Source organism: Eumetopias jubatus, unplaced genomic scaffold (genome assembly GCF_037043125.1).
Source record: "Eumetopias jubatus isolate StellerSeaLion01/CBP00866 unplaced genomic scaffold, mEumJub1_p1.0 scaffold_17, whole genome shotgun sequence".
In the NCBI taxonomy this organism is placed as follows: domain Eukaryota; kingdom Metazoa; phylum Chordata; class Mammalia; order Carnivora; family Otariidae; genus Eumetopias; species Eumetopias jubatus.
Window position 1 is genome coordinate 70,624,345 of NW_028274823.1, and position 22,844 is coordinate 70,647,188.

Sequence of the window (22,844 nt, forward strand, 5' to 3'; positions counted from 1 at the left end):
AATGCTAAACCCTTAAAAATTACTGGCGATACAGAATAGGAATATGGAAACCACTCTCTCTTCTACCCACACTCTGGTCTTTGATTTGCCGAAATCTTCGCTGTAATTTTGTACCTTGAGAATACTGTTCACATTGATGACCACCTCAGCCCATTCAACGGAGTCCAATGACGTATCCTTTAAGATCTGCTCCTCATGCTCTAGTAAGCACTCACAGACGGTGTCTACCTGGGACACCTGGTGAAGTACAGAGAAGGCAATACTTACAACAAAAATTATGTTGATGGTAATAATTACAACTGCCCAGAATCTACTCAAGGGGCTTTTCTCATCAAGGAATACCCTCAGCTCATTAGCCAGAATAAAACAGCTGATGGTGAAAATAAATTTAAAAGGAAGTAGAAAGAGAAAATATTGTTCAAGGAATCCTTGAGCAACAGGTTTGAACCACATGGGTCCACTTACACGTGGATGTTTTTTGATACAGTACAGTAAATTTATTTTCTCTTCTTTATGATTTTTTAAAACACTCTGACTGCATGGGGGGTCAGCACCCTTAACCCCCTGTATTGTTCAAGAGTCAAATGTATATAACTTCTGTTCTTTTCTAATTTTTTTGTCATTATTAACACATGAAGGTAATGAAGCAAAAAATACTCTTTAAGCACTGAAACACCTGTTTCTGGTTTCAGTCCACGGTTAAACTTTCCCCCCTTTATTAAGTGGATATTTACTTAATACATTTAGAGTCTGCATAGCATTGGGCATGCAAAGAAATAACAAAGGAGGTTTGCTGTCCTTATGCTTACAAGCTAGTTGAGGGAACAAGACATATGTATATGCAAAATATGGCCCAAAGAAAATCTTTTTTTTTAAGATTTTATTTATTTATTTGACAGAAAGAGACATAGTGAGAGAAAGAACACAGGCAGGGGGAGTGGGAGAGGGAGAAGCAGGCTTCCCCGCAGAGCAGGGAGCCCGATGTGGGGCTTGATCCCAGGACCCTGGGATCACGACCTGAGCCGAAGGCAGATGCTTAATGACTGAGCCACCCAGGCGCCCCCAAAATCATCTTTTAAACCCTGTTATTCCTTTCCTATTTCAGGTGTTAGTCAAAGGCATCCTAATAGCCCCAGCAAGAGACTTTTGGCTCATTTAATTTGCAAGATTAAATGTAAGAATTTCTTAATATCGTTAAAATGAAAATGGTAAGATAGCATATATGATATAAAAAAGCAGAAAATATAAAAGCAGGGATGCCTGGGTGGCTCCGTCAGTTAAGCATCTGCCTTTAGCTCAAGTCATGATCCTAGGGTCCTGGGATCAAGTCCTGCATCAGGCTCCTTACTCAGCGGGGAGCCTGCTTCTCCCTCTCCCACTCCCCCTGCTTGTGATCTCTCTCTCTGACATATAGATAAAATCTTAAAAAAATATATATATATATATATATACATATACATATAAAAGCAAATAAATTGCTAAACACCTTCACCACGAGAGTTACATACTCAGTGGTTTCAAATACTATTCATATGCTGACCCAACAGTCTATCCCTTAAGCAGTTACCTCTATGGAACCCTAAGATTCAAAACTACACCCCAAAGGAAATTTAATACCAGTAAACGTCATGAGGAATTAAGATAAATGGTGATATAGGGGCGCCTGGGTGGCTCAGTTGGTTAAACCGCTGCCTTCAGCTCAGGTCATGATCCCAGGGTCCTGGGATCGAGCCCCACATCAGACTCCCTGCTCATGCAGGAAGCCTGCTTCTCCCTCTGCCTGCCGCTCCCCCTGCTTGTGGGGAGATCCTCTCTCTCTCTCTTGCTATCTCTGTGTGTCAAATAAATAAATAAATAAATAAATAAATAAATAAATAAAGATAAATGGTGATATAAATAGTCTTAAACATTACCATTCCCATATGGAGCGTTCTTTTGAAGAACCAGTCACATTTTTGGTTTTGTCTATCATATTCCTAAGGTACTACTCATGAATTATGTATCCAACTGATAATTTCCAGATCCTTCCTTTTTTTCCCCCCAGTTAACTGGAAAATGCAGGTATACTGAATTAACTAGTATGCTTTCCACTTTGATCCAAATGCAGGAAAAGGAATCAGGCTCTTACTCAATTCTTTCAAATAATTTGTTAGTAACTTTTTTAAAAATTTGCTTTGCCATGTAAAAGTGTGCATGAACAAAAACTAAAAAAGAACACAAAAGTTACAACAGTGTGATTGTGAAAGGAATCTATACACCTTAAGGATCCTACCTTTTCCCCTTCAAACCCCAATAACCTCTCAAACCTGAGGCCCTGAGAGGCTTACAACCCCCATTTCCAAATTCCTTTCCTCTAATAAACCTACTAACTCTCCTTACAGTACTCTAATCCTTCTAGTCAAAAAGCCATACGGTTCTGGGTAGATGAGAGTAGGGAGGGCCAGAGACAGGAAGATTACCCATTTGCAAAAAGAGAGTGGACTTAAACCTGAGCTATAGAAAAGGCAGATTTACTTCAGAGAAGAACTGAGGACTAGGCAACATGCAAGTTGAAAGGAAGGAGCAAATAAACAGGGAAAAATGAAAATACAAGAGTGTGTGAGTGGGACCACAAGCAGGTCTAATAGAGTGAATTGAAAGAGGGGTGGGAAAGACCTGCGGGAAGAATTTAAACTTAGAATAAAGAATCTTTCTTTTATGAAACTAAAGGAGGAAAAGAATCCAGACACATGAAGATGGAAAAAAGAAACAAGAAATACGTACCTTATGGCCTCCTATTATTTTAGTGGTAGACACTAAGATGGCCCTCTGGATTCCCAACTTTAAAGCACATGCCCTGTATAATCCTTTCCTTTTGCATGTGGAGGGAGGGTGTCATGAAAATGGCTTCTAAGAGCTGAGAACAACCTCTGGCTAAAAGCCAGCAAGGAAATGAATGCTGCCAACAACCACGTGAGCATGGAAGAGGAATCTGAGCTCCAGACTAATAAATAACTGAGAAACCCAACTGCTTAAAAATAAGCTACTATTCAAGAGGACTGACCAGACCTGAGAGACTCCAAAACAGCAGCAAGGCCTATTTCAAATAGCCACAGATGTCCACCACATGAAAGCTAACATGCTGACCATAAGGGACATGAGGAAAGTCCTCTGTCTCCAACGTATTTGTCATAAGGTGTGAGCAGCCATCTGTTCTTTATTTATGTTTCCAGAAACCCAATAACTTTGGAGATGTATTCACATAGAAAAAAAAAACATATATTAGAAACAAAAAGGAGACAGCTCTGAAATGACTCAGTGACAAAATGTGTGAGACATTTTAGCAGCTAAAGAGGTGGTCAGGAGTTTACTGAAAGTGAACTCCGTTATAAGCCATTATTGCAAAATGACTGACATTAAAATAGGAACCCAGAGATAAGGGAGAAAATAAAATGCAACTTATTTCACTTTAATTTTTTTCTCCTGATTAAAGATTAATAATAGCCAGGTAAAGTTAAGGAAGCTTAGAGTTATCTAGTTAAAATAATAGGAACAAGCAGGGTAACCCAAAAGATGAGGGAATTAGCATCTTCAGGGCAGAAAATAAGTGAACATAAATTTGGTTTCAACAGTTACTCAAATAGACTGAATAAGATTTTAAAGGCATATGCCAGACCAGAATTTAAGACCAGAGATACCAAACAATTGCTGGTATCAGTTAACTCTAAAAGTTTATAAATTCCAAATTCACTTGAAATCATGAGTCCAGATTCAAGGATGAGATAGGAAATATAGCTTATTCACTGAAGTTCTTTATACTTCTAATAGACAAGACAGATAAACAAATATGCTGAATGAAGGAAAAAACAGAACTTCACAAGTAACCTTCATGAGTCTTTTATTAGCACCTAATTCTACTGAAGTCTAAAAAATTATCCAAATGCAACTGAACTGAATTAAAATAAATGGAAGTTGAGTATATTAATAAATATGAAGGGATTCCCTAGACTTCCTAAAAAAAAAAAAAAAAAAAGCCAGACGGTTCTTATAGACTCGCTCAGGATCTCGGAATTATCAACGAAGCAGTCTTCCCTATCCACCCCATCGTCCCCAATCCATACACCCTCTCCCCACCATTGCACCCCCACCATGTACATCACTGTCTTAGACCTTAAGGATGCATTCTCCAATGTTCCCATCTTCCCAGAATCCCAAGACCTTTTCACCTTTCCCTGGACTGACCCCAACACCTGACACTCCCAACAGTTAACTTGGACAGTTCTCCTGCAGGGTTTTAGGGATAGCCCCCACCTCTTCGGACAAGCTCTGGCATCAGATAACCTCTCCCTCCCAAATAGTACTCTTATCCAATATGTAGGTGACCTTCTCCTCTGTAGCCCTTCTTGGCCCACTTCTATTTCTGACACCATCACTCTCCTCCCCTTCTTACACAACAAAGAGTTAGGGCCAAGTGCAGACACCTGTGAGTTTTGTCTGTAAGCTTGGCTGGAGGTGGGGGAGTGAGGGCTTTGCACAGATTTCCTTTCAGATTGGTTAGATGATGGAATTTGAGGAAACTGTTTTTCTTTCTTTCATTCAGATTTTGGGGATATTTCCTAGATTTAAAAAACAACAACAACAAAATAAAACAAAAAAGTGCTTTGCCTTACATCCTTAGACAAAAAACTAACCCAAATATATAAGAACAAGGCATTCTTAGAACTAAATACATTTCTGGAATCAACAGAAAACCTGAACATAGTTCAGTGTCTTAAATTATTTTTAGGTTATAGTACATGAAACATAGCTGACCCTTAAACAACACAGGTTTAAACTGCATGGGCCCACTGATGCACATATTTTTTTTGATACAGTACAGTACTGTGAATTTATTTTCTTCCTTATGTAAATTTTAACATTTCCTTTAAGAATACAGTATGTAATACTGTATGTAACATAAAAAATGTGTATTAATTCAACTATTGGTAAGGCTTCTGGTCAACAGTAAACTATTAGTAGTTAGTTTTTTTTTTTTTTAAAGATTTTATTTATTTATTTGACAGAGAGAGATAGTGAGAGAGGGAACACAAGCAGGGGGAGTAGGAGAGGGAGAAACAGGCTTCCTACAGAGCGGGGAGCCCGATGCAGGGCTCGATCCCAGGACCCTGGGATCATGACCCTAGCCAAAGGCTGACGCTTAACAACTGAGCCACCCAGGCACCCAGTAATTATAGTTTTGGAGAGTCAGAAGTTATACACAGATTTTCCACTGTGCAAGGGGACTGGCATGTTGTTCAAGGGTCAACTGTATTAAGAAGAGAAAAGGACTTCTTGGCATAGCCTGTTAGATGCTAGATTATAGCTAGACTGTGGTAGGAAGGAAATAAAAATGAAACTGAGCAAATAGAGTTAAAAGTTCCCCAAATGTAAAAAACAATTACAGGGAGGGAGTAAAGTCTCCCTGCCCCTGCATGAAGTTGTAAGAAGTTGCACAAGAACAAAAGCTATATGCTATTATCACAATAGTCAGCTGCCACTAGTTGGCCAGCATCTTAAATCTTTTCTTCCTCTGATGTTTATAGCGGGTTTTTCTTTTCCTTGGAAAATAAATGATTTTAAAAGCAAGGTAGATAGTAGGATCCTAGCAGGTAGTGAGCAGAGTTTAGTGAAGGGCCCGTTTGTGGTGGTGCTGGCAGGGGCCAGGGGATCTACATAGGAAGGTGCAGCATCCAGGGCTAGCAACAGGGGAGCCACTACGAAGGCCAGGCGTGAAGGGGCACTGGGTGGAAGCAGTTACTGGAAACGTGGAGAGCAGCCAGCGAGAAGCTGCAGTCTCTGACAGAAGGCACAGCAAACTGCAGTGGAAGCAGGGAAGGAACGAGGCTGGGGGAATAACAGATAGAACAAATAATAATAGATAACCACTCCCGGCCTGATAGTGCCTCACCGTTATCAAAGACAACAGGAGGGCAAAGGAACCCACTGACGAGATGCCCTCTAGAGGGGGCAGCGTCAAGAGTGGATTTGGAGAGGCAAAAGGAAAACATCCAGCAGACAGTAGAGAAGACTTAGTCAATTTTGCAAGCTCTAACTTACAGGGAATGTGCTAAATAAACATGGAGTCCTATTTAAAATTTCAATGAGATTTTTTTGTGCTCCATCTTTTCCCTGTTTGAGGCATGATCAACAAATGGCATAGCTCTAAAAAGCCACGTTAAAGGCAAAAGAACTCCTCTTACTTCTCTAAAAAAGACATCTGCGGGAGTCAGGTTGGATGGGATTTCACAATCCCTCTTGTTTAAAGCAATCATGATTGCTGTGTTCAGCAGGTCCGAGAGCCTGGAGTGGTAGTTCTTGAGAACAATGGCGGCTGATAACTTTTCCGCATGCTCGCAGAGCAACAGTCGAGTTGCCATGGGCATCCCTCTTACTGCAAAAGTGCCAAGACGTCCAAATAAGCCAACCTGGGGAAAATACAAACACATGTTCTTAGGAAACATTTACAGTAACACACGAAATAATGCAGGCTCATCTACACCAGAAGCACAATGGGTACAGAGCCGTTGGCCTTAGGTGTCCCCCAGAGAGTACCTCAGCTATCTTCTCCTTTCCACCGTTTTACACCCGCACACACACAACTTCAGCCAGAGCCACTAGCCCCTTTGTAAGTACCAATGTTCCTCTTCTGAGATTAGGGTCATTCCACTACTCTTATTTCTCATTATTTATGGTTATCAAAAGCGTAAAATTGCTCTTTTCTACCTAACTCCCCAAGATTCTAGATCTTTGTGAACTAGACACTCCGCAGTCTCCATCTTCAGCGATTACTTTCCACAACCTGAAAGTCACAGGAAGGGGGCAAGAGTCCACGCTCCCTTGCACTCCCACCTGTGCCTGGTCCCCATCTCTGACGTTACTCTGGGGGTCCCTCTTAGCTTTCTCATCTGAGAAAGCATCAACAGCCCAACTAGGAAGAAGCCAACAGACACATCTAAATACGGAATACTCTTCTACACTTTATTGCTGAGTGACTTGATTTTTATATGTTGAGGTTTATTTTAAATATAGTACACAGTAAACAAAATAAACAATGCCCCAAATCCCCAGAGAAGTCCTACAACATGGGTGAAAAACACACATGGTTAGAAAACTTTTTTTTTTCTGAATTAGGTTTCTTTTATTACAATGAGCTTAAGGAAATAATAAGGAATCTACCTTTTGCTAAATGGGCTAAAATGGTTTTATACAAATCCCCCATGAGGTTAGGTGACAGTCTTCGTTACTCTTTTTTTTAAAAGCATAAAGATAGCCCTACAGTGTGTAAATGGGAAGCCCCAGGAGAAGGCTGCTTCCCATACAACAAACATCAGAATCATGGAGGAACAAGAGGTAATTACAGTGAAAAGCCAAAACAACTTGTGTCTTGGAAGTGTGGTTCACACATGTGTGTCAAGAACAAAAACTGCAGTATCAGCCAACTGAAAACAAAAGATAAAAGATGACATTCATGGGTCTTTTCCCTTTTTCTCTGTGCAAAAACGCTCTTTCATTTTTTTCTAAATGAGAGAAGACCGTTTCTTTTTTGAAGATTTTATTTATTTATCTGACAGAGACAGAGAGAGCACAAGCAGGGGGAAGAGCAGAGGGAAAGAGAGAGAAACAGGCTTCTCCGCCGAGCAGAGAGCCTGATATGGGGCTCGATCCCAGGACCCTGAGATCCTGACCTGAACTAAGAGAGACGCTTAACCGAATGAGCCACCCAGGAGCCCGCGAAGATGGTTTCTACACTGTGACCTGACATGAAAATGCTGTGTGCCCAGGGTGCCACGCCCAGCAGCACCTCTCATTGACTGCCATTGTGAGCAGAGACTCTGGACAATAAGAGGATGAACATGACCTCCCTTGGCTGGAGAACCATTTCTTGCCACTTTGCTGCTGAATTCACTCATGAAGCTGCTCAAAGAAAAGCTGCACCCTGACTTCTGAGAATTATACAGCAATTATATATAAAGACTATCGACTAAGAGGACAGCACACGTGAACCCTTCCTTCAGAGAACACAACCAAAAGAGAGTGGGTCTGATAAACTGGGGCCAGAATGAAGGATAATACTGTAGGTCAGACCTCAAGGCTCTCAGGAACATCATCTACCATCCCAAATGAATACCAAAGCCAGGAAAGAGGGTGTGAAGCTCTGACCCATGAAAGAGAACAATACAAAACATTTAACAAAGGCATCTCTTCCCAACATGCTACCCCCCTGAGGTTCAACCAACAGTGCAGGACTTGCCTGGCATAATGTGCACACCAGAACCCTCAGTTGAACTTGGTCTGCCACCTTTGATTCCCCATGTTGCAAAGAGAACTGGAACCCTCCTCCTGCTTTTCCTTCACAGAACACAAGATAAAGGGAGAACTGACCAAGATTGTGGTAGGTCACCATTCTGGAAATGTCTCCACCACATTGTCCATGGCGAAAGCGGAGAGCCTGGCTTGCACACTGGTTAGAAAACTTAATAGTATGGAGAGGTAAAAGTCCCCAGCCCATTTCCTACTGGAGCTGCAGTTAAATTTCCCTGCTATCTTTATAAGCTTTTGTGGCATTCATATGCTAGGAGACATTTTTTTTTTTTTAACACAAAGGGGCCACACTATATATATTGTTCTGTACCTTGTTTTGATAGCATCTTATCTTTTCACAACACATTTAGATACACTTTTTTTTTCCTCATTATTTTTAAAGACCATGGAATAGGTTGCTGAATCAATCTGGCTTAGTTTATTCACCCCGTTCACCTGGTTATTTTAAAATAAGAGTTGCATTGTCTTTTCTGATTTGAATTCTCTTCCTGGTTCCCTCATAAATATTGAAAATGTAGTTTTTACATGAGGGAATTCTGCTTGCCTCAGCGCGGCAGCACTGCCAGTGAAGTGATGTCTACACATGAACTCACTTGGGCCCCAAGACAAAGAGAAGCGCAGTAACACCCTGCCTCTAAGCCTCTCTGCACTACGTGTGAGGACATATGCTTCCCTCAGTGCCAGAAAACTGCAGGCAAAGGCACTGTCCTGAGGCCTGGATATTAATTCTCATCCCCTTTAGCATGAGATATGGCCTTGTTGGCACAGAGTCTGGCTTGAGGAGGAGAGCCTCATATTCAGAAGTATTTCCTTAGGGGCGCCCGGGTAGCTCAGTTGTTAAGCATCTGCCTTCGGCTCAGGTCATGATCCCGGGGTCCTGGGATGGAGTCCCAGCGTCGGGCTCCTTGCTCCGTGGGGAGCCTGCCTCTCCTTCTGCCCCTCCCCCTGCTTGTACTCTCTCTCTCTCTCTCTCTCTGACAAATAAGTAAATAAAATCTTAAAAAAAAAAAGTATTTCTTTAGATACAAGTGTCTGGTTACACAATTATTTACATTAATAATAATTAACAATTAATAATATGCTCTAAAATATTAAAGGTAATTCAAACATAAAGGCACAGCCAGAATGGGATTTTTAGATCCAGCTAGATATTACCTTGCAATGGACACTGCCTCCAAGAGTTGAATGACTCCAGCAGGGTTTCTGAAGCCTGGGGAGGCTGTGCCAAGAGATACGGCAACCACTCCTGGTCCATGGCTCTCTCAACCCTCTGATAAATTAGTGTGTCCTTGGTGTGGCATATTAAGGCATGAACTCCTTCCATCCCAGTATGCACATCCTCCTGCAACATGACTTTGGCACTCCTCCCATCAAGAGGTAGAATCCATCTCTCAATCCTTTTCATCTGGGCTGGCCTGGTGACTTGCTTTGACCAATGTCACTTTGGTGGAAGCAACATTTTGTGACATCTAACGTTAAGACCTGAGGAAGACTACAGCTTCTAAGTTCATCCCCGTGAGGGCTGCCCTGAGACCACAGGAAGCCAGTGCAGCCTAAAGGAGGATTAGAGACTAAGTGGAGGAGAAGAACCATGTGGCCCAGCTGACAAACTGACATCAAATGTCAGGTAAGAGAAGCTTGGGGACCTTCCAGCTCAGCCTACCCTAAATGCAGTTCAAGGAGTGGCCCCAGCTAAAATTCACAGAAAAACCGCCCAGGTACCCGAAAGAAATGTTTTAATCCACCACATTTTGGGGTGGTTTGTTAGGTATTAATAGTTAACTGATACACTTGACTAAATAAACAATTACATAAGAAAATGTTGTGTTTTTCCCCCCATTAATTTGTAGTCTATCTAAACCACTTAAAAAAAAAGGAGAGAGACCTGAATGATTGGAGTGCCCTTGCCAAGACAATAAAAGTAGACAGGAGCCAAACCATACATTACAACTGAAGCAGAATGTGGAATTAAGAACAATCAAGGTGTTTCTGGAATCATCTAGAATTGCACTGTCCAATAAGGTAGCCACTATCCACCAAAGGTGCTCAGCAGCCACCTGTGACTACTGGCTACTGAGTAACACAGATATAGAACATTCCCATCACCACAGAAAGTTCTATTAGACAGCATCAGAATCTCTTTAACATGAAGGCATTATTGATTTTGGAAAAAGTAAGCGAAAGTGGGATTAAATGCATTCATTTGGATATATAATATGCCTGGGAGCCACTACTGATCAACAAGGCAGAGATGGGTGACACTGTGTAACAATTCTGTCTAGCAGTAAAAACATATTCTAATTTTAGGCCCAATATAAATGAGGATACTCCATTAAAAACAAAACAAAAAACCACAAACTTTAAATAAGGAATCGATTCTAATGGCACTTCAAAACTATAAACCCATATATCAAAATCTGTCATCACCTTAATATTCTTCACTATCTTTTCAATAATACAAAGGCAATTCATGAAAACCCAAGTTTACTTAAAAGCACATAGGTATCAAAGAATGTCAAAATAAAGATGAAACATTTCTGTGGAAATACACTGTTTTTCTTCTTTTTAGTCTGTTTTCCGTGCAGCTTTTATACTTGAATAGCTCCCTCTCCCCCACCAGCCCTGGACTTTCCTACTTTGAAGTCAGCAAAGAAAATGGAAAACACTAGTCATGTCCGACCTCACAAAACACCTCAGAATAAGAAAGGATCTCCCATTATCCTGGAGAGAGCTGACAAAAGACACAGTAAAGCCTGGTGTCCTGGCCATCCCTGTCCATAGCAACTAGGATGCTTACTTGGTGAATAAAGTCCATAAGGAAAGAATGGGCTTTCATCTTGTCTTCTAGCTGGTGAAGAATAATCAGTGATGTATTGCTAAACCCAGGTGCTTCTGTTGAAACACAATAACAAAATTTAAACACATAACATACTAGCTTTACAATAATTACTGCTATTAAAATAAAAAGTTAAAAAATATACCAAAGGAAACTACCAATCTTTTAATGCAACTATTTGTAACATTACCCAAGAGTTTAAAAAATTTAGAGGAAAATTTTGGGAGTCATACCATATTTATTCAAAACACAAACCCTGTTATTGTTAATCATTTATATCATTCTAAGCTTGCCAGCTCAAAATGAAGTCAAAGAAAAAAGGTAAGCGCTGATGTTTCCTTCCTAACCCTCTAATGAGGTTTAGCAAACTTGCTAAGTAGGAATTTAGAGAGAGAAATGGACATTTGAGACAGTTTGCTGGTACCTGGGAATACCGAGTGCCCGTGATGCTGTGGTGGAAGTGTAAGAAGGACAGTCACCCAGGGCAGAAACATGATATGTCCATTTCTATATGTTGAGATTTGCTCATTGCCACTCTCAGGGAAATGTATAATTTCTATTAGGCAAATACAGTGATTATACCAAAATTGCCATTTAATTTGGGAGCTAATAGGTGCCAAATGCTTACCTATGCCACCAATTTCCTTTGAGAAATAAAATGGTGAGAAAGCTAAGTAGGGCTAGTTAGTCTGCTTCACATAGAACAAGCAGGATTTGCTCCAATACTCCTTCAGTTTTTATCCTGCAGATCTGTTCTGAGCCCCTTTCAAAATCTACTGTAAGGTAAGTTATAACCTTTTAAAAAATAATAAATTAAAAACTAAAAAAACATGCTTTGAGAGATGCTTTAATAAAAGAACCAGAATATTCTCAAAACAGATCACTCCATAATATGAAAAGTAAAAGTTCTTACCCTCAGGGACAGACTCAGCCCATCGTGGGTCGGAGGCTGGGTAGTCATCCACCAGATCTACACTGATTTGGGTAACAGCTCTGTCTAGTTCACAATCAGAATCCAAATCAGAGTGGGAGGAAAAGAGCTCATCAACCATCATTTGAGCATGACCTAGATCTTTTCTGAAATAAAATTGGAAAATAAAAATATTAAAGGAGGCAAACCATTTTCAAAATTCACCATGAAAAAGTTAACTACAGGGGTGCCTGAGTGGCTCAGTCAGTCAAGCATCTGCCTTCGGCTCAGGTCATGATCTTGGGGTCCTGAGATCGAGCCCCGCATCCAGCTCTCTACTCAGCAGGGAGTCTGCTTCTCTCTCCCTCTGCCTCTCCTCCCGCTAGTGTTCGCTCATGCTCTCTCTTGTGCTCACTCTCCCCCTCTCTCAAATAAATAAATAAAATCTTTTTAAAAAGAAAAAGTTAACTGGAACAGTCCCCTATTTTAGTCCAAAGTTATCTTTTTAAAAAAAGACTGATCTATTTATTTGAGAGAGAGAAAGAGAACGAGCATGCAGGAAGGGGAGAGGGAGAGAATCTCAAGCAGACTACCCGCTGAGTGCAGAGCCCCACATGGGGCTCAATCTCACCACCAGCAAGATCATGACCTGAGCGGAAACCAAGAGTCAGACGCTCAACCAACTGAGCCACCCAGGTGCCCCAAAGTTAACTACTCTTAATAACATTTATTTAAAAGGGATACAACTATTACGCATTTATTAATTCAACAAATACATGTTGAGTACTTACAATATGCTAGGCACTGGAGGCAGAATGACAAGACATTAAAAAACACTCTAAGACTTCACAAAGGACACAGTGTCACAAGAAGCAGAGAGTTAAACAAGTAGTTACATGTACACTGTGACAGAAAAAGAACAGAGCACACAGAAGGGAAACCAAGACTGTCTGAGGGGCAGGGAAAACTTCCTGGAAGAAGAGGTGCATAAGCAGAGGCCTACAGCTGAGGAAGAGGAGCAGCGAGGCTGAGGGGACTGTGGGGAGGGGCACACGGTGGCAGAGAGCACACGTCACATGTGTAAGTATGTCCGTATCTTAGCAAAGAACTGAAGCCATGGGGAGGATGAGATCGCCGAGGGAAGAAAGGGGGAAGTAGGCTTCCAGGGCAGACTCTCAGAAACACCACCAATTAAAGGACAGAGTACATAAAACGTCATACACCATGTTATGGAGTTCTAGGCACTAGAAGGCCTAAGAAGGCACTTCTTAGGCACTAAGAAGAAAGTGTCACGATCTGTTCTATTTTCTCAAAAGATCATTTTATGATAAGGAAATAGGGGATTGGACAGGAGCAAGAAAAACCCAGTTAAGAAGTTATTGCAGAAATTCAGACAAGAGAAGAAGGGAGTCTCCACTAGCAGTAGCTGCAGAGGAGAATGGAGACAAGTAGACAGGTTTGGGGGAAAAAAAAGAGATATAAGGTAAATACTGGCAACTCCTTGGATCTGATATATTTTTGCTCTGAAACTGAATGGATTATGGTAGGACATTTTTGCCAGTGGCAGAAACAGCGGGTAAAAAAGAAAGAATAAGCTTTGGAGAAGACAAGCAGGGCTGTGGGTATGTCGAAACTGAGATGCCTGTAGAATATACAACTACTTTGGAACAGTCTTCATTTGTATATAATGACCTAGAGCATGGTAGATTGGTGTTTCTTTGGCAAATGAGGTCAAGGAAAGAGAAGAAAAATCAGGGAGTAGAGAAAGAAATTATGACAGACAATGGCAAAGGTAGACAACTTTTCAGGCAGTTTCGTTATAAACAGGAACAAACAAAAGGGGTGGGAGATCAAAGGGGGACACAAAGTCAAAGACTGGTTTGTTTGTTTTTTTTAAGATTTATTTATTTGAGAGAGAAAGAGAGATCACAGTGGGGGGAGGGTCCGAGGGAGAGGGAGAAACACAAGCAGACTCAGCACAGAGCATGGAGCTCAACAGGGGGCTCCAGCTCACAACCCTGAGGTCACAGCCTGAGCCAAAACTCAGAGTCAGACACTAACTGACTGTGCCACCCAGGCGCCCTGCCCCTGTTTTTTTTTTTTAAATGACATAGTAAATATGATTCATGGCTGGTGAGAAGAACCCAGCACAAGAGAGGTCAAAGATACAGAAGAGGAAGAACAAAACACATAGTCTCAAGAGAAGCAGGAGACTGTGGCATTCAAAACAAGGACAAAGAGGGGTGCCTGGATGGCTCAGTTGGTTAAGCATCCAACTCTTGATTTCAGCTTGGGTCGTGATCTCAGGATTGTGGGATCGAGCCCCATGTCAGGCTCTGTGCTCAGCAGGGAATCTGCTTGAGATTTTCTCTCTCCCTCTCCCCCTCCCTTCTGCTCGCTCACGCACATGTTCTCTAAATATATAAATAAAATCTTTAAAACAACCAAAAAAGACAGGGATTCTTCTTAGAAAGAACACCCCTTCCTACTTTATAGGGAGCAAAAGAGGAAAAATAGCTGAGGCTCAGGTAAGTTTGTAGGTATTAAGTCCAGGGAGTTGCTATCTGATGGCTTCTATTATCTCTGTGAAGTAGGAGGCTGAGTCCTCTTGCTAGGTATGGGAGAAGAGGCAGAGAAATGTAAAAGGTGGAGGAGAGTTAGGAAAGCACTGAAATGGACTCTTGGTAGAACAAGAGAAGGAACTGAATAGAGAAACATAAAAAAACTGACTAAAAGTGTTAGGCCAAGCTGAAGCTAGAAGCCTGGTTACGCTACAGGTTATGGGAGTACAAAGTTGACTATGGCACGATAATCAATAATTAACTATTTCAATTAACAGAATAAGTTTCTTAAAGCTCTCATGAGCAAAAGAGCTTATATTTATATTGAGTCAAGTGAAAATCAAAATAATATAAAAATTAATTTCAAAGAAACCATGCCATAGAAATAGCAATATTAACCTTAGCAAAAAACTAAACACAGAACATTTTTGAATGCAGTCTACTCATTTCAACCCCCAGGGAGCATTTGGCAATGTCTGAAGATAATTTTGGTTGTCACAAGTTGGGGGAGGATGCTACTGGTACCAAGTGGGAAGAGGCCAGCGATGGCTGCTACACATTCTACGATTCACAGGATAGCTCACAATAAAAAATTGTATGGCTTCAAATGTTAACAGTGATGAGGAAGCAAAACCCTGCTTTGAAAGTATGATTCCACTTGTTAAGAGTCCAATTCTTTAAGACTATTAATAGGTTCACACCACCGCAGAAATGGTTACTTGTTAACCTCACAGGGTAAGTTGAAGGCACAGCTGTGCTAGAGATCCATGACCCTATTCCTAAGGTTACTATACTCTCAGGACTTCAGGTCAGGGGATTCCTCTTCCTGCTTAATAATCTTCCCCTATAGAACATTTAGAAATGACTATATGGGGTTGAACAGCATCCCTCCAAATCGCATTCACCCAGAACCTCAGAATGTGACCTTATTTGGAAATAAGTTTTTGAGTATATAATCAGTTAAGTTATGATGAAGTTATACTGAATTAGGGTGGGCTCTAAATCCAATGACTGGTGTCACTATTAGAAGGACATGTAAAGGCAGACACACAGGGAAGAAGACCATGTGGTAAGGGAGACAACTGGAGTGATCCAAGTGCAAGCTGAGGAATGCTGATGATTGCCAGCAACCACCAGAAGCTAGGAGAGAAGCAAGCAAAGATTCTTCCCTAGAGCCTTCAGAGGAAGCATGGCCCTGCTGATACCTTCATTTTGGATTTCAGGACTCCAGAACTGTGACAAAATAAAGTTCTATGAGGTCACCCGGTTTGTAGTGATTTGTTACAGCAGCCACAGGAAACTAATATAAGGACTACAGTAACTTGCTCCATTATCATTTAAATTTTGAGATGCCACAGGTCTGTCAAAATTGTTGAGGGACCAACTTGCGCAAGACAGGATCATAGTATTTTAATCCAAATCTTGGCAGTAAGACTGAACACCTTGCAATAGGGCAAAATTAAAAGCATATATATATATATTTTTTTAAAGATTTTATTTATTTATTTGACAGAGAGAGATATGGCAAAGAGGGAACACAAGCAGGGGGGGTGGGAGAGGGAGAAGCAGGCCTCCCGCGGAGCAGGGAGCCTGATGTGGGGCTCAATCCCAGGACCCTGGGATCATGACCTGAGCCGAAGGCAGTCGCTAACGACTGAACCACCCATGCGTCCCTAAAAGAATATATTTTAAAAACAGAATCAAAAAAATTGTCTAATGGTGCCCTCTTCTGGATGAGAAACTAAGCTCAGTAGATCATTATGATGGCACAGAATTGTGTGTGTGTTTTTTAAGAATTTATTTATTTGAAAGAGAGAGAGAGTGCACAAGCAGGGGGAGGAGTAGAGGGAGAGGGAGAAGCAGACTCCCCGGTGAGCAGGGAGTCTGATGTGGGGCTCATTTGCAGGACCCTGGGATCATGCCCTGAGCCAAAGGCAGACACTTAACCGACAGAGCCATTCAGGTGCCCTGATGGCACAGAATTGTAAAACTTTACTTGCTATCCCTTCTGTGGGAGTGAGCTCCTATGCATCAAAAACCAATATGAGTGAGACTATGGGATCACAAGCTGAGAACTGGGCGATATGGAGGTAGTAAACTCTGAATATAACTTTAAAACAAAGATCTGCCAGATAAACTAATGATCCTTCAGACAGTCCAATGGACACCCCACTCAACACTTCACAAAGGAAGAAACAAAATTCCAGGAATGTTAAGCAATCTGTCCAAAGTCTCACACAGCTACTTGGGGCAGAGCAAAGGCTAGATCTCAATTTTCCTTAGTGTTCATTCAAATGTGAATTTACTATACCTTTTAAGGAAGGTACAGGATATGCAGAATAAATGTCTAGGACAAACAAATGACTGAACTGGCTTTAAAACCAGAAGTATCAGGTCAGCAAGTGTGACAAACTGAGTATCATTCCCCTTCCATATGCACACTCCCTAGCAGCACCCTCCCATGGAGGGGGAGGGAGGGCTCGCCCCTGTGACTTGCTATGGCCAATGGGATATCGGCAAATATGACCCAAGCAGAGATATGAAAAGCACTTGTACACTGAGGCTTGCTCTCTTGCCACTCCTGGAACTCTGAGATATGTAAACCTGCTAGATGATGAGAGGGCACATGAGCAAAGAAATGACGAGAGCCCCCAAAATGTGAGCAAGTCTAGCCGGGATGGCTGGCAGCTGATCATGGACAGTGAATCCAAATGGGAACCATAAAATGGCCACCTGAGCCCAACCCCAAATAGCCAGATGGCAGAATCATGAGCTGTATTAAACAAGCCACTATGTTCTCTGGTGATTTTGTATGCAACAAAACCCAATGAATAGGCCAAGTCTAATTTCTTTATAACATCATAACAAACCTTTGTATGCAACTTATTTGCCTTCACAGTATACATAAAACATGCTTGCTAGATGTCTTTCATGATCACTATTTTTAATAGCACATTGTTATCCATTAAGTGGAGAGGGTATGTTACATCATGTTTTTCCTAGACTAACTGGAAGACTCTTGTGGCTACCAAGTTCAGAATAAGTTTGTTAAAGCACTGAGAAGCTCAGAAAAACATTTTCTCTTTGGTGGCATCATTCCTCCACCTTGCTCCCACCAGTCAACAAATAAGTAGCATATATCAGTAAAAGGTCCTCAGACATAAAATAAATTAAGCCATCATTTAAAAACTTTTCATACCGGGTGCCTGGGTGCCTCAGTTGGTTAAGCAACTGCCTTCGGCTCAGGTCATGATCCCGGAGTCCTGGGATCGAGTCCCACATCAGGCTCCCGGCTCAGCAGGGAGCCTGCTTCTCCCTCTGATCCTCTCCCCTCTCATGCTGTTTCTCTCTCTCTCTCTCTCTAATAAATAAATAAAATCTTTGAAAAAAAAAAAACTTTTCATACCTGCAGTATTGCAGAAAAGCAGCTTTTAACAATTTGGTTTTATCCTCCTGGGCAATGGTTTCATTCTTTGTAGAAGCCTCAAAAACCATACTCTGTCAAATAAAAAACTGTAATTTAGAGGTGAAGGTATCAGAATATACCGAATTGTTGGACTAAAAACCGGACCCACCTATGACAGCAACAACACAGACACATAAGCTATTTACCATGTTCTTCATATACCAGCAGTTTACTTAAGACGTTTACTGAAACAAGATTAAATGGACTAAATGATCGACTAAAGTCTTATCAAAAAAGTATATATAACCACAGGAATCCTGAAAAATAAAAAACTGGAGGAGGTATCACAATCCCGGATACCAAGTTATACTACAAAGCTGTAGTAATCAAAACAGTATGGTACTGGCATGAAAACACACAGATCAATGGAACAGATTACAGAGCCCAGAAATAAACACAATTATATGATCAATTAATCTTTAACAAAGGAGGCAAGAATATGCAGTGGAAAAAAGACCATCTCTTCAACAAATGGTGTTGGGAAAACTGGACAGCTACATGCAAAATGAAACTGGACCACTTTCTTACACTATACATAAAAATAAACTCAAAATGTGATTAAGGACCTAAATGTGAGGGCGCCTGGGTGGCTCAGTCTTAACCATCTGCCTTCGGCTCAGGTCATGATCCCACGGTCCTGGGATCGGTCCTGCATCCGGCTCCCCGCTCAGCGGGAAGCCTGCTTCTCCCTCTCCCACTCCCCCTGCTTGTGTTCCTGCTCTCGCTGTCTGTCAAATAAATAAATAAAATCTTTAAAAAAAAAAAAAAGGACCTAAATATGAGAACTGAAACCATAATAATCCTAGAAGAGAGCAAATGCAGTAATTTCTCTGACATTGGCTGCAGCAACATTTTTCTAGATATGTCTCCTAAGGCCAAGGAAACCAAAGCAAAAATAAACTATTGGGACTATATCAAAATAAAAAGCTTTTGCAAAATAAATGAAACAAAGCTAAAGGACAATCTACTGAATCTCATTGTAAATGACATATCTGATAAAAGGTTAGTATCCAAAATATATAAAGAACTGATAGAACTCAACACCCAAAAGACAAATAACCCAATTAAAAAATGAGAAGACATGAACAGACATTTCTCCAAAGAAGACATCCAGATGGCCAACACATGAAAAAATGCTCAAAATCACTCATCAGGGAAATGCAAATCAAAACCACAATGAGGTATTACCTCACACCTGTCAAAAAGGCTAAAGTCAAAAACAGAAGAAACAGTTAAGTGTTGGTGAGGATGTGGATGAAAAAGGAACCATTGTACACTTTTGGTGAGAAGGTAAACTGGTGCAGCCACTGTGGAAAACAGTATGGAGATTGCCCAAAAAATTAAAAACAGAACTATCATATGATCTAGTAATTCCACTACTGGGTATTTACCCAAAGAATACAAAAACACTAATTCAAAAATATATTATGAACCCCTATGGTTATTACAGCACTATTTACAATAGCTAGATTATGGAAGCAGCCCAAGTGTCCATCAATAGATAAATGGATAAAGAAGATGTGATATATACATACAATGGAATATAACTCAGCCATAAAGTTTGCCATTTGCAACAAAATGGAAGGATCTAGAGAGTAAAGGCTAAGTGAAATAAGTTGGTCAGAGAAAGACAAATACCATATGATTTCACTCATATGTGGAATTTATTTATTTTTTAAAAAAGATTTTTATTTATTTATTTGACAGAGACAATGGCAAGAGAGGTTCGGAACACAAGCAGGGGCAGTGGGAGAGGGAGAAGCAGACTTTCCACCGAGCAGGGAGCCCAATGCGGGGCTCGATCCCAGGACCCTGGATTTATGACCTGAGCTGAAGGCAGACGCTTAACGACTGAGCCACCCAGGCACCCCTATGTGGAATTTAGGAAACAAAGTAAACAAAGAAAAAAAAGAGACAAAGTAAAAAACAGACTCTTAACTATAGAGAAAAAACTGGTGGCACCAGAGGGGGGAGGTAAGTGGGGGATGGGTGAAATAGGTGAAGGGGATTAAGAGTACATTTATCATAATGAGCACTAAGTAATTTATACAATTATTGAATCACTATATTATATACCTGAAACTAGTATAACACTGTATGTTAACTATACTAGAATAAAAATAAAAATAAAAATAAATAATATGGATCAACATACAATTTTTTTTAAAAAGATATATATAATTCAGGGATTATATTTTGAGTAAAATTATCTGGGGGTTTCTTCATAACCCATACAACCTTTTATAGGTTTGCTCTTACACAATTCATTTCATTGTGTATTACTAAGAATAATGGTTGATTTCAAGCTCAAACAAGGATTTAGAAAAAATTTTAAAGAAGCAGAATACTCTAACATAGCTTCAGAACATAAGGCGATATTATAAAAATCACATGACTACAAAGGAATAAAAGTAAAAAAAATTGTTACTTTCTGTTGAAACTATCAAGTCATTTTAATTTTGAATTATAAAAATAGTCTATATAGTTCACATTCTATTCAAGTGTAAATTACCCCAAATGATATTATTTTTAGTCTCCTATAAGAGAATGATACAAATCTCCAGATCAGGGCATTTCATGTTTCAAGGTGAGAGGGAAAAAAAAAATGTTTTTTTTTCCCACTCTCCCTGCCAAAATCATCCCACAATAGCAAGAAGTGCAACCACCTGAACACCTTTGCTTCCAGCTACAACACATGAAGATGGAAACCAGAAGAATTGGCAGAGAACAGAGTAGAGAGGAGACAAGCAAACTGGTGTGTGTGGAGCAGGGACAGGTCCTGGTGGGGATTTGTGGACTATGAAAAGGAAAGTTCCAAAATGACGGTAGACGCAGAGTTTCTAGAGATTTGACTATGGGGAAAACCATACTGACGGGCATTTAAAGAGCTCCTGGAGGCTGTGAGAAGTTGGGCCAGATATAAAAGAAGAGTGAAAGCAAATATAAAATTAGTCCATTAAACACTCCAAGAGTCACATAAAGCTGAGTAATGAAGGAAATGTAATCAACATATTACTTGACTCAGTGAACCATAAGTAATATTCACACTGTCATTAAAGGAAAAAAATTTATATTGGGATGATAAAGGCAGAGGAAGGGCTAGAAGTTACCCTAAATCCTTACCTTCTGTAATAGGAAATCAACAGATGTCTAATATTGGTGAATTAAGAGATGGCAACACATGATATTACTTATACATGGAAAAAAATACCAGCAGAAACAGCTAAAAGACTTAAAAGAAGCTACTTCTGGAAAGGAGGACAAAGGAGATGAGGGAGGTAAAAGAACTATGTTTTCATCACAACTCTTTTAAAACTGTTAAACTAAAACATTTGTGGGAAATACCCTGATAAAAATCTTAAAATCTTATGGAACCACATTACCTCATTGCTGGGTCCAGCAACTGAAGATGCTAGGGAATCTTCAAGATCTTCTGCTAATATGGACACACCCTCCCTTGAAGTAATAGACACCAACCCACTGTTTCTCGAAAAAAGGATAGGAAAACCACCGCAGGAACCAGCTCCTAAAATACTATCTCCTAAAAGAAAGAAAAATACACAGACATATATAACAAAAACATGCTTTCTAAAATCTACTGCCCTAAGCAGAAAATCATCTTGATACACTAAGAACTTTTTTTTCCCTTTACAATATTCCTTCTACTTTGAACTCAGCTTTTTAATTCCAGGTCAAATGTCAGGAACCTGTTGCTACTTGAAATAGCAGGCTCTGTGTCCTTCAGTTTGGGGACAATAAAAACTAGCCTTCCAAATAGCAGTGAGTATAATAAACCAAAAAAGAAAATTATTCATTCTGCAAAACTCAGAATGACAGCTTTATCAATCCAATGGAGTCCTCTTGCCCTCTTTCTATCTTTATTTATTAAGTAGGTCAATGGAGAAGGGAAGAAAAGTCTCAGCTTGCTCAATTCCTTATTAACATTCTCCCTACCCAAAGTCAAGGCTCTTGCGTTGAAACTAGAAAATCTAGGTTCCATCCTGTTGCCTCAGTTGGATTTTGCCCTCTGCCCGATCTCTTTAGATAAAAATCCTGATTAAACTGCCTGCCTGGCTTCTTTTTCACTCCTGGCTGGCTCCCCCCACTCTCTACCGTCATTCCAGCCCCTTTGCATGAGTCCAGCACCTGGGATTCTTCTTAGCCAGGGGTCTGGACAAACTTACTTAAGGAACATCATCTCAGAATAAATTAACCTAACCAGGAATAAGCAATTACTTTTCTTTGTGTCAGAGTTTTGCTTCCTGGCCTCTTATGGGGGAAAACATTACTATTTTTTTGCCCATAAATGTAACAGTTTGGGAATTTTACTACCCTTTTGATATTTCAGTAGGGTTGTGACTTCAGCTACTACTGCTCTGGTACTGTCTCAATAACACCTGGAGGCATGCTGAAAACACCACTTACAGAAAGAGAATAAAAACTGCTAAGAATGACTAATGAGTCATTAATCATCCTTTCTGAAACTGATACTGTACCTTGTGTGTTAAAGACAATTTTCTCCCGAGGAAGAGAAAACTTCCCAGTTCCTGTGGCGCACACATAGACAGCACTTTCAGTATACAGATAGGCAGTCTGATTTGAAAAGTTTGGGACCATTAACCGACACATGATCAAGTCTTCAGACTGAAAAACGTCAGATTACATTTAATGGTAATTAAAACAAAAATACTTGTTTGTGTAATTTTGTAATTTATATTTTTATACACTATC

General features: G+C 40.4%; 1 protein-coding gene across 1 annotated transcript in view; it reads right to left on the minus strand.

Moving 5' to 3' along the window:
• NUP133 (nucleoporin 133) overlaps positions 1–22,844 on the minus strand; it is a 60,055-nt gene that overhangs the window by 20,115 nt on the left and 17,096 nt on the right. The window contains exons 10-16 of the mRNA XM_028104631.2: positions 22,610–22,757; positions 21,497–21,654; positions 18,054–18,145; positions 12,090–12,253; positions 11,138–11,232; positions 6,219–6,443; positions 115–237 (exon numbers count right to left, since the gene is read on the minus strand). Of these exons, the coding sequence (XP_027960432.1) occupies positions 115–237; positions 6,219–6,443; positions 11,138–11,232; positions 12,090–12,253; positions 18,054–18,145; positions 21,497–21,654; positions 22,610–22,757 (1,005 nt within the window). The remainder of the gene's footprint in view (positions 1–114; positions 238–6,218; positions 6,444–11,137; positions 11,233–12,089; positions 12,254–18,053; positions 18,146–21,496; positions 21,655–22,609; positions 22,758–22,844) is intronic.